The 12,572-nt window shown below is 37.7% G+C and overlaps 1 protein-coding gene across 4 annotated transcripts; it reads right to left on the reverse strand.

Annotated features, from left to right (window-relative positions):
- Positions 1 to 3,431: 3,431 nt before the first annotated feature.
- On the reverse strand, positions 3,432 to 10,134 carry LOC106168888 (quinone oxidoreductase PIG3-like). Of its 4 annotated transcripts, none has more exons than XM_086996721.1 (9): positions 9,857 to 10,134; positions 7,746 to 7,901; positions 7,215 to 7,350; positions 6,767 to 6,898; positions 6,252 to 6,338; positions 5,804 to 5,929; positions 5,157 to 5,261; positions 4,693 to 4,784; positions 3,432 to 4,344 (listed from the first exon to the last, which is right to left on the reverse strand). In XM_086996721.1, exons 2-9 carry the CDS (start codon positions 7,890 to 7,892, stop codon positions 4,153 to 4,155), a joined length of 1,017 nt encoding a protein of 338 aa, XP_086852847.1. In that variant the 5' UTR covers positions 7,893 to 7,901; positions 9,857 to 10,134; the 3' UTR covers positions 3,432 to 4,152. The 4 variants fall into 4 exon arrangements, with proteins under 4 accessions (XP_086852847.1, XP_086852845.1, XP_086852846.1 ...); XM_086996719.1 differs by lacking the exon at positions 9,857 to 10,134 and adding an exon at positions 8,342 to 8,510; XM_086996720.1 differs by lacking the exon at positions 9,857 to 10,134 and adding an exon at positions 8,015 to 8,221.
- Positions 10,135 to 12,572: the final 2,438 nt, after the last annotated feature.

Consider the following 12,572-nt stretch of genomic DNA (forward strand, 5'->3'; position numbering starts at 1 on the left):
AATAAAACAATGGCTCACGAGAAACTGTCAGAAATGGATCGATCAACGCTTATCGGTACCATTATGGGAGATAGTGACGCCAATTACAACAAGTTGTAATGTTCCATATTGCTTGATTGCATTGGGGCAACCTACTACCAGTAAGGATGAAGAGTGTCTCAACAGTTACCTAGAAAGAGAGGAACTGTCCCTAATACCAGTGCGTGGTGATGGCCGCTTTCTTCTGTATGCAATTAGCACAAGCCTCCATGCTGACGAAAGAGTAATGATTACTCCAGATCAGAATGCCAGTCGTATTATGGAGGTGGAACAAAACGAGCAGTTGTACGATGCATTTCGCACCGACGACGATGAAGAGAAGAAAACTACATGTAACCGCTACCTTTCCCTTCAAAATCTTAACCATAACGTTGCAGACATGCTTCTAAATATAGCCTGCAATGCATTGAAATTAACAGCCAGGGTAATTAGGTCGCCCGATGGATCATCAAACGAAACCAGCATAATGAAGAATGAGAAGAATGAGGCTGTGACAGTAATTTATGACATATTTTTGACTTATTTTCTTTATTTAGATTTTCTTTGAGTTCTCACTCCTATATGGCAACAAAAACATGCAGAAAATAGCAGATAACTTAAAAGTGACCCTCACTGCTATGAAAGAAGCTTGTGAGATTGAAGGAATGGTTGAAGATGTATTCACCCTTCACCAAAGCCAGATATGGCAGTTGACAACTCTTGGGTCTTCTCTTTACCCTGAGAGGACATATGAGTAAGCCCGTTGGGGGGGGGGCGGGGGGGGGGGGGTAAAAACAATTATTCAGCTCTGTTCTAGTACAAAAGATACCGAGCTGAAGGCACAATTGATGAGAGATGTAAGATCACCCATGGGATGTCTTTGCAGATATACCAGGCAGACCAAGACCCTGCAGCACGTTATGATAGGTATGCTAGCCTTATTAGGAGAGCACTAAGCAGGAACTTACTGTCTCCATAAAGCTCAAAATCCCACATCCCTACCAGGCAACTGTTTTACTCCGATTGAGATGCCAATGATAAGGCCCCTATGACACCTTTTAAACACCTATTGGGAATGATGGGTCGGACGCTATTGATTCAGAAGCTGCTACATGGATTTCTAACCCAACCAACGCCAAACTTCGACAAGACAGCATGTCTGATGAAGAACTGTCACATTTGGAATATATACGATAACTCATTGGAAAGTGACAACCCCCTGTCGCCAACTTACAATTCTACTACAGAGCATGCTCAGAGGAACTTCCCAGCAATATTGAAGCAGCAATATTTAAACAGGTATTTTGAAAAAACTGGTAAGATTTGCACAGAAGCTCTGCCGTTATTGGCAGCAGATACCACATGCCAAGAAGCCTGTGATAGGGTTCCTCCAACCATGTCCTCAAAGATGAACATTTCTATGCCATGTGAAATACTGAACTACCTTCCCAACAACTCTTAGGGACAAGACTTTAATTGAGAGGCATATTCAGTGGATGAAGGAGGAAAAGAAAACTAACTGAAATGGAATAAAGACGCCTTTTTATTTAAAACCGAAGATGGCAGTTGAGATATTCATTGCCACTGGTATTGCTCGCTGATAACTGGTAGAGTGACCAACCTTTTATTTAAAACTATGGAGGCTGTTGCCTCCAATAAACAGAAAATGGGTGAGGTTTGGGCGACAATGGTAGCCAATAAGAAACCCACCAAACGATCTGCAACAGTCTATGAAGAAGGAGAGGAAAGAGACGACTCCTCCTACTTCGATATTGACAGTCCTATGGAACACAATCAAGAGTCTCCAGTGCCTTTGAGTGATGCAGAAACCGCCATACATCAAAACAGACACCCAACTCCTATGAATCCAAGTACTCAGCAGTCACCAGTATCTCCTATTGGTCAGGACACCGCCATACTGTCTTCAAATAGATTCAAACCCCAGTGAGTTCAAGGACTCAGGAATTCACGAGGTGCACACAATTTCAATTTAGTTGTTAATCTGATACTTATGGTGAGCTTAAGTGGAGCAAACAATCCGAGTGAAGTTTTGAAAAGTTCGCAGTGATACCAACATAGTGACCCACGCTATTGTAGAGTGGCAGGAAGAACATTCACCTATCGATGTGATCACCCTGCAGTCCATCGTAAGGCCAAGAATTAAATCAGAAAAATGTATACCATCAAAATCTGAATAGTATGGGTTCACTTTATTGAGTCTACTTTTCTCCTGAAATATATGTTTTAATTTATTGGATATTGTAAGACAAAAACACAAGTACCAGGTATACACAACATACACATTTTTTGTAATACTTTTGTCAGAAGAAATGAGGGCACTGCATCTTGAGTTGATACAACTATTCCACTTGTAATAGAAACAACAGGAATAGAACTGCTGTCACCCCAATCTAACAATTATTTTTTATACAGATTATCTCTTCAGGGGTTGGCACAGATTCAAGGCATGAAAAATGATCCATTTATTCCTTGGTTGAGACAGTGAATAGTAGATTGGGAAGCATAGACCCAAACAGGTTAATCTCACGTATGCCAAGAAGTACTGATGAGCATTGGAAACACCTTCATTGCAGAAGCAGAGCAAGATTAGTGATTCACAACTGCATGGGAAGATGACAGGCAAATATTGCCTCTGATTTATAGCCACAATTTTTTTCTTATGAAAATGAATGCCTTATAGAAAGCGCTGGATGCACCATACGACTTTACAGCAAGCGACATGCAACTGGTGAGAAAATGCAATTGTTGGGAAATGAAAGCCCTCTGACTCAAAAAGAGTAAGATAAAAGATTAGAAGAATAAAACTGGTGATTCACAACTACACGGGAGGAAAATGGGTAGATATCGCCCCAGATTTATGGAAACAAATTTTTTTAATGAAAATGCCTTATACAAAGCACTGGATGCACCGTATGATTTCACAGCGAGTGAAATGCCATTGTTGAGAAAGTGGCTCTGTCTACTGCTGACTGAAAACTTGCCAGTGAGTTCACAGGGTGATATCAAGTACTGGAAATACAGTACAAATAGTTTCTCATCACTATGTTTACAAAGGCATAGATCCTATGAAAGAGTGTTGGAAACACCTTCATTGCAGATGAAGAACAAGGCTGGTGATTCACAACTACATGGGAAGATGAAGGGCAGATACTGCCTCAGATTTATGGCAACAATTTCTTTTTTTTTTTCCTTATAAAAATGAATGCCTTATACAACACGCTGGATGCACCATATGATTTCACAGCAAAAGACATGCCATTGTGGAGAAAGTGGCTCTGTCTAATGCTCATTGAAAACTTTCCAACGAGGAGTTCATGTGGGTAATATTAAGTACTGGAAATATAGTACAAGCAGTGATATGTTACTATGCTTCTACAGGCACAGATCCTACGAAAGTGAAATCTTGTTTTCAAAATGTTTACGAACTCAAGTTCAGAATTCTGGCAAATGTATGTTATAATACTATTTGTATGCAATACATTTTGAGCAATTAAATATTCAGTTGGTTTTATGTCCGTGACAACATACACACTGTAATTTTATGATTATACCTAATGCATTGAGGTCACACCCAATTTTCACGTGTTATTCCTTACATTTCTTATTCGACTAGTATAACCGTGTAAGTATAAAATCATAATTATGACCCTTGTTTCGGTGTTTTGTGCAATGCACACTTGACTCCTATATATAAAGGCATAGCACTTCTTTTTCACATATGATAACCGTAAGTTAATTAATATAATAATTCTGATACAGTACTTATCGACCCGTAGATGACCTATGTGCCAATGATCAAATAATATGTACATAGCACTATTAGGTAAGACTGCTACATTTACTACTACTTATGGGGTATGGTCTCGTAAAATTATTCATATACCTAAAAATAGAGATGGAATGTTTTGATTCTTATGAAAAATATACAGAATTTTTCATATTTGTCTAACCTTTATTCCAGGCACATAATGCCATACCTAATTTAAAATGTTTTTCTCTATTACTCAATGTCGCTGTTACACAGAGCAACAGATACTTCACTGATTACCTCGCATCACTGGGTTTAATAACAATATGGACTTTCTGTTCAACCTGACTGAACTGATCTCCACTTCAAAGTTCCCCTTTTCCCTCAGTGCTAACAGTAACCAGTATTTTCCCAGTGTTCCTATTCTCTTCCATGTACCTGTGTGCATCTGCTATCCGCTCCAGTGGAAACTCAGTGTCTATTATAGGATGCAACTGCCCGCTCTGGAATGCTGGGAGGGCCTTCTCTGTGAAATCGCGGATAAGCTCAGCTTTATACTAAAATGAGAATTTAATAATTTTGTCATAATTCTGTCAATATCCACTTTCAACCAAATAATATTAAATAAAAAACAGATTAATAAAAGTAGCATTTCCCATGTTAAACTTGGTACATTCCTTTAAAAAAGTCTGGACCAAAAATTTCAGCTTACTGGCCTTTCAGTAAATGTACCATAAGTTTTAAGTTTCTGGAATTTGGTCAAATGCACAATCTATGAACCCCCCAAAAAACATTTTATCCGATCTTATCCAAAGTTACAGCACAGTCATGGCAACATATTCATTCATTCAAGTGGGGCCAATGTTAATGTTACACATTGTTAAACAAAAAAACAGAGTTCTGACCTCTGTTGTCCTGGCCCGCAATGTTGTCCCAGTAATACTGATCCTTTTCCTCAAAATTTTAGCCAATAAGTCTCCATTTATATTACCACCTCCTAAATTAATACAAGAACAAAAACACTTTTAGAAATACATAAAAATTCATTCATTACCAGAGCTATAAAAAATATTTGCCACAAGTCACCTTTTTCAACATTAATTTAAAGTTAATTGTTGTTAATAAACCAATCCACAACTAAATATTCAACCAAGATATTATAAGCTTGATACTTTCATTATAAAACCAGTCCGAGTTTCATACACAAGCATTGTACAAGATAGGCAATCAAGTTGTCAATATCGCAAACTGCAGCAATACTTAGGGAAAAAAATGGACCTCTATATAAGAAAATGAACAGTTTCAAATGTATCCTTTCCATCAATCCCAGTATTGCCACTTATCTTAGCAATTAATTTTCAAGCCTTACCTAACAAACCATAAAGAACCCATCTTCCGTCTACAGCCAGTGCAGCAACATTCTGTTCCCAGAAAGAGGCCCCTATGCAATCTAAGATCAAATTGACGCCTTTATCTGAAAATATAATGTTGGTGCATTATTACATGGCATAGAAACATGTGAAGAAATTTTCTGTACTTTAAAAAGGGGGAGGGGGTGAAGAAGAGGTCAATTTATTTTGCTTGTTTGTTAAAATACCACTACCAGTCAATGTCCTAGGACACAATATCAGTGGAACCTAGAATGTTCACCTTCATTATCTTGAAAACTTGAGTAAAATATAGAAAATATTTACATTATTTTCTCATCAAAATCAATATTTACTCATAATTTTCATAAACCTTATGTGTTTCAAATTGTAATGCAAAATATCAATTGTCAGTATAATTTGTAACAATGACCAAGTCCATGTGCATGGAATGTTTCCTAACTTCCAACCAGGGTTTGGGGTACAGGGAGTCTGAAATGTTGATATGAAATTTGATCACCATGGAGTACAATTACAAAACATACCACCATTCCCCAAAAATTTTTGTAAGCCTTCCAGCTGTTTTTTAAAAACATATATGACAACTGGATGGCTCTCTAGGGAAAATCTTTCTCCCAACTAAACTTACTGTCTGTGTGCTTCAATACATGCTCGGCAAAGTTCTCTGTTTTGTAGTTGAACCCAGCCTCGGCTCCAAGCTCTAGCGCCCTCTTTATTTTCTCCTCAGAACCAGCTGTCACCAAAGACCTGCCACCTGTGTGATTAGGTAATAAACTTGAGACTTCAGGACTTTGAGGTTTTAACTCACTTTTCACTTGGACAGTAAAATTACTTAGTCTTAATCAAATTCTACTAGCTAGCTAAAGGTTAAGTCCAAAGATAAACACCTTCAGTTAACTGGGGAACCAATCAAAAACAATTGTACAGTTTTCCACTCTTCAAACAGGACTGACTTTAAATCCATCGGTCAATCCCCTACAGTACCAGTGGCTACGGAAAAATACCAGACTCGCGTCCATCTTCGACCTTAACTTTCAAACTAAAAAAATCTCCATCACCTACTGGACATACCTTACCTGCCAGTTTTATTAACTGCACTGCTGCTGTGCCGACACCGCTTCCTCCGGCGTGTACCAGCACCGTCTCTCCCGACTTCACACCACCTGGTACAGATAATTATACAGTTATGGTGAAAATAAGAAGCGCGCTGCACTGATCACGTATGATATCAGAACAATTCTGAGACAATACCCTCAGGATAATTCCCTTCTTCACACCAGAACATGTAAATCCATTTAGTCAACCAGACTGGATTATTTGCAGAGAATTTAACTTACTAGTATAGTGATGATAAATAGTAGAGCATTTTACTATTAAACCTGGTTGATTTAAAACCTATTGGCAATGCGTATGATCTCCTGCTACAAAATATATGTAGTACACTGGTTACATAGACATTTTTTCATGCATCCACATGCACACGCACACACACACACACACAACAACAACAACAAAAATAAAAATGCAAAGGTGCCTGTCTGTATGCGCGCGCACACACACACACACACGCATACGCACACCATGCACTTACCAATAAAGTGCAGCAACTGAAATGCAGTCAGCCAGACTTCTGGTATAGCAGCAGCTGATTTCATGGACATTCCTCTTGGTACTGGCATCACATGCTCTTCATGCACAGCAGCATATTCTGCATTGCCTCCACCTGGGGGAGGAACCCAATACGATAATATATGTCTGAACAATATCAAATTATTGGTTTTAGGTTGGGATATTGTGAACAATACTTAAAGTATTAATACTAGCAGTCCAATCACTTGAGTGGTTTTTCCATCTTTAAAAAGAAAAACCTAGTCCTAAATGTTCAATGTAACTGCAAATTTGTTCTCTTTTTCATATCATTAAGTCAAATTGTGTTATGTGCTATAGTAAATCAGGAAAGGAAAGCAGTACATTAGGAAAGAAAAAAAGTACATTTTAATTCTAATGCACCGTGTTAAAGTGTTAAACAAGTCAAGTACCATTTAACAAAGCCATGACTCTGTCCCCCACCTTCCACTTGCCACTACACCCTGGTCCAACTTGGTCTATCAACCCTGCGGCTTCCAGGCCAAGGATAGAGGAGGCCCCTGGGGGAGGGGGATACTGCCCTTTACGCTGAAATGAGAGGCTGAAAATCATCAACGTGACAATGAAGGTTTAATACCTGAACAATCTGAAGCTCTTAAAAGTCCAGTTAAGCACAGATGATGTAAGATGCATGTGCTCTGTTTATAAAATATATGATAAATATGTAATTGTTTTTTAATAACCATGAATAATCACACTACATGTTTGAACCATTAACCCCACCCACCCACCCCCTCGCCCCCACCCTCAAATATAAGATATATACTTTATATTTTAGCAAAAGGTCCACTTATAGGTCCTATAGCTAGGTTAAACATATGTAGGTTCTTGCAAGTGATCTAAGAATTCACAGAGTAAAAATGTGCAATTATCTACAAATGCAGTTATTGGCTAAAATTTAATTCAAAAAATGTGTACCTCACCTGCAGAGTGTCAGCTCTGTTAATGGCAGTAGTAATCACTTTAATGAGCACTTCTTGCTGTTTAAGTTCTGGCACGGGAACCTCTCCCACTGACATCTTCTCGGGTCCACCTGCTTCAAACTGGACTGCCCTCATCATGGTGCTCATGCTGCACACCTGGAAAACCCATATGTTGTACTAGTACAATTTACAAAGGCGAAATACTCAGTTGAAATGACCATTATACTACTCAAATCTACTAAGGATCTTTCTACTGTTTCACTGTTTACCTAAGCAGACAGGAATGCAAGTCCTAGGAAGGGAAGTTCAGGCAGTCCGCGCTAGGTAGAATTTGACCAGGATACACGAATATTACATTGGACAAGGTCCATTTTTCACCAAAAGAACCCTCCTGCCTTTAAAAATGCTGGCTTTGTACCTGCACTCGACGGGCGAATTCACCGACATGGCAGCAAATCACGTGCAGCATAGGCTGCTGACAACTTCGCAGACGATAGGGCCACGTGGATGTGTAGAATCTTAATTGCACAAATTTGTAACAACATACAGTCTTTGAAGACATAAAACCGACAAAAAATGGTGCATTGCACCCTTACCTTAAAGAAAATCGATGAGAGAAGCAAATATTTCGGCAGCCTCTGAGAGCACCTAAAACTCTCGGGTTCGAGGAGGCGCATTTCGAGTGATGTAGCTCATTTGCAAGGATGACGTCATCAGTGAAAAGTTCTCGTTTTTGCTAAGAGCTGCCGGATTTCCCTTGAAAGGAAACACCCCTCCCCAATTTTTAAATATTTATGCATTACATACGTACATTGATGAAACTTTAAGTTAGTTTTCGTTAAATGTATGTACTATATTTTGCTTTATATTTTAGGTAATAATTATTTAATTGTTCCTCTTTTTTTCCTTATTGCAATGTATTTAATTTCATTTAAAATAGCTAGAATGGTTAACGACCTCCCGTCCTTTAATCAGCACGAGGTTCTTTGCCTGTCAATCCCTAAAAAAACGGACCTCCCTCCTTCAAAAAATCCTGGATCCGCCCCTGTTGCGCAAAGTGTGACGACGTACGTTATTCACTTTGTCTTACTTGTTATGCGAGGTGGCAAATACGACTCAGTTATTGCTTGGACATAAAATCTCTCATTATGTCCAAGGTTATTGACTTTCTTCTTATTAATTAACTACTAATTGCCAGTTGTTACATGTGCCGCTTCCTTCATTCCTATTTCTACCTCATGCAATTTCTAGCCGCCTTCTCCACCGTTGACATTTTGCGAAGTTGTATAGCCTAAATATCATAAGAGCATGTCAATCAACTAATGTCTAATCCGCGTACGTACAGATAAGATAAGTGTTCACAGTTTCCTGTATAGAGTTGTTTTCTTACTTGCTCGCGTCTAATTGCCCGGCGAATGTCAGAAATTTGTTTTTCTTGCTGTTCCATCAGTCGCTGTAGATTTTTTTCAATTCCAGAGATAGATGTCGCGACCCTAATCGCGCGTGATTATCTGCTTCTTCTAAATTAGATGGGTTTTGCGCAATAACAAAACGTTTGATTTCGTTGCGTAACCCTCTCACGAAATACGCGAGTCTATCGTCCGCGCTTTTAATAAGCAGAGAAAAACGGTGTCGTATATCCGCGATGTAAACGTCGATGGATTCATTTTCTGCTTGTTTTCTTTCTCCGAGTTCGTGTTCTCCAGTCCATTTTGAAGATTGTCTGTCGAAATTGTTTAGAAATTCATTTCTCTTAGGTTCTAAGGACATCGTAACTCAATTTTCTTGCGTCAGGCAATTTGGATAACCATATTTCAGCAGGACCCTTTATGTGTAGCATAAAAGCGTTCAGTTTCCGATCTGGGGAATACTTACTTAAATTGCAGTAATTTTCGAACCTCGTGAGCCATTATCGCGTATTATCCGTGGAAAACCAAAGAATGTATCGATATTTGGACCGGCAGAAACTTAAGTTGGTTTTTAGTTTAATTCTGTAAGTTGCCTTTGAACTGCGTGTAAAAGAGGGTCACCCTTACCCATAACATCTAATTTCATGTGGATATCTTCTAACTGGTCTCGAATATCTAAAAAATCAAAAGGTTCTTCCTTACCTTTCATTTCTTTTGTTTGTCCCATTGTCATCTTCTTTTCAGATAGAACACGTGCGGATGTCTGTCTGGTGACTGCTCTTTCTCTAGCTGACATTATTTATGTCGAAAGTCTCTTTCTCATTTTACATCCTCCACCATATGTGACGACGTCATTCACTTTGTCTAACTTGTTATGCGAGGTAGCAAATACGACTCAGTTAATGACTTTCTTATTATTTATTATCTACTTTCCAGTTGTTACATACGCCGCTTCCTTCATTCCTATTTCTACTTCATGCAATCTCTAGCGGCCTTCTCCGCCGTTTACATAATGCGCAGTTGTATAAATATCATAAGAGCATGTCAATCAACTCAAGTTACTCTACTAAACACTCCCCGCTCTAAGTTCACTACATGCTGTCACTTACTAACATAACAAAAGCATCACTAACAGCGACTGCATGTAAAAAAATGTAAGCAACAGCTATTGCCTTTCTCAAAGCAAGTACAACTTCTGATCGAATGCAAATATCCCGTGTTAAGGTCCACTAAATGCATGTGATGAAATCACTCATTTACATATTATGTTTATACTTGTAATCAGTCAGCATATTATCATTCACCTTACTTCAGTCTTGAATGAATATTTATCATCCTCTGTATAGGTATACCTGATTAGTAGAACTGATATAACTTAAAAGTAGAAGCCCTCAATTGTTATCTATAAGAAAAGCTGTTTAAACAATCTGTATGATAACTGGACATTTATCTCTGTCAAAATATTTTGGAAGCATAAAAATTCAAATTTAATTTCATTAGAATAATGACATGTCTTTGTACAGCAATGGAATGGATAATGAACTGAATTAATTACAATTGTTAGTTTAAGTGATGATGTTTGATAGAATAATATTTTAATTTATTCTTGTAATTGAATCATGACGCAGATATTTTGTATAAGTATTTAGCGGTTAAAATTTTTTATATTTGAGTATTCTGTGGAATCTTTATTTCAAAAAATTATGTAACCATAATTTTTTTTGTGGGAAAAGAAGGAATATGTTAAGGTCCACTAAATGCATGTGATGAAATCACTCATTTACATATTATGTTTATACTTGTAATCAGTCAGCATATTATCATTCACCTTACTTCAGTCTTGAATGAATATTTATCATCCTCTGTATAGGTATACCTGATAAGTAGAACTGATATAACTTAAAAGTAGAAGCCCTCAATTGTTATCTATTGCATTGCAATTAGTATTTAAATGAGTTGCTGCCACTGTGGCATGCAGATAGATTCTCTGGTGATAATGTGTATAAAGGCTGAATGCTTGGACTTAATAAAGGACTTTTAGACTTGGAACTGAATATGTGAGTCTGTGGTTATATTCCCTCTCCCAAGCATCAGTGACAGTTAAAATCTTAGAAGAACCTGGGTAGGGTGGAACATGGACCCCTACACCCGGTAGCAATGTTTTCGCTCCTTGGAATTTCAATAAAATCAATCTTTGGAAAAATTCATTTGACACTACGTATTCTATTTAATATTTTGTCATATTTATCCCAAATGTTAAATCCATAGTACAAAAATGATATAATAAGATAAATTAGAACAAACGAATATATATGTACTTATAGGCCTACTCACTCACTGGACTAGAACAGGTACTAGTAGACATCGCGCGCACGCACGCGTGTGTGTGTGAGTGCTATTGTTGTAAAGCAAATGACTTACACTTTCACTAATTACAGATACTAATTAAAACGGAATCAAAGGAGTAAAAGGATAGGGAGTTTTTGAGTGTTAAGTTTCATATGTTTTTAGTGTCGGAAAAAGATAGAAAAGGTCAGAGCCAGTAAAAGTTTATGTTTTGGCTATGATTCAAGTATGAGCAATTCAAATAGTATTTTTGATGATTTTTGTTGAAAACAAGTCTCTTAGAGATTTCCTAATAAGGAAGTGCTGCATGGTGGTTTGCAACATGAGAATGGAACATAATTACATGTGTGATCAATACTGAGAATTAGAATATTAATAAGCTTACTTGTAAAATTGTATGAAAAATGCAATTGGTGTATAAACGTTTGAAAGCTCCAGACCGTTGTCGTTATTCCTCACTATAACACTATTTTTGTTTCGATGCGGTGTTGATAGATAGATAGATAGATAGATAGATAAATAACATTGTGATAATAATTATCTTTTTGTACTTATAGGTCTAGTTAAAATTACACATTATCGCGCCAGTGATTAATATAAGTTCCATACTAGCAACAAGTCGGTCTATAAATATAACCTGAATCAACTTATCCGGTGCAGAGGTTGATTGAGGTCTGTGGGAAAATTGTCATCTGGCTGTAACAGGACGAATTGCCTCCAACACTCTTTCTACCGCCCTAATTTTTAATAGTCTAAGAGCGCATTTAGAACAGCGGACTAACAGATCCGCGGATCAAATATGGCCGACCCACTAAAATGCTTGTTGCGCAATCCCGTGGGAAATCTATTCAGTATCTAATCGGGAATTGAGCGGCAGGCTTTTTAGCGGGTCGCCATATAAGATCCGAGGATCTGTTGGTCCGATTATATGAATGTAACAGATACTTAACGAAATATGAAAAGATTTTCATTTTCATGTAAACATGTCAGTTCCATACTAGCAACATGTAGGTCTATAAATATAGTCCCAATCAAAGTCACGTATTTATCCAATACAGAGGTCAAGAAGCCT

The sequence above is a fragment of the Lingula anatina genome, chromosome 10, assembly GCF_051362555.1.
Source record: "Lingula anatina isolate TDL-2025a chromosome 10, LinAna3.0, whole genome shotgun sequence".
In the NCBI taxonomy this organism is placed as follows: domain Eukaryota; kingdom Metazoa; phylum Brachiopoda; class Lingulata; order Lingulida; family Lingulidae; genus Lingula; species Lingula anatina.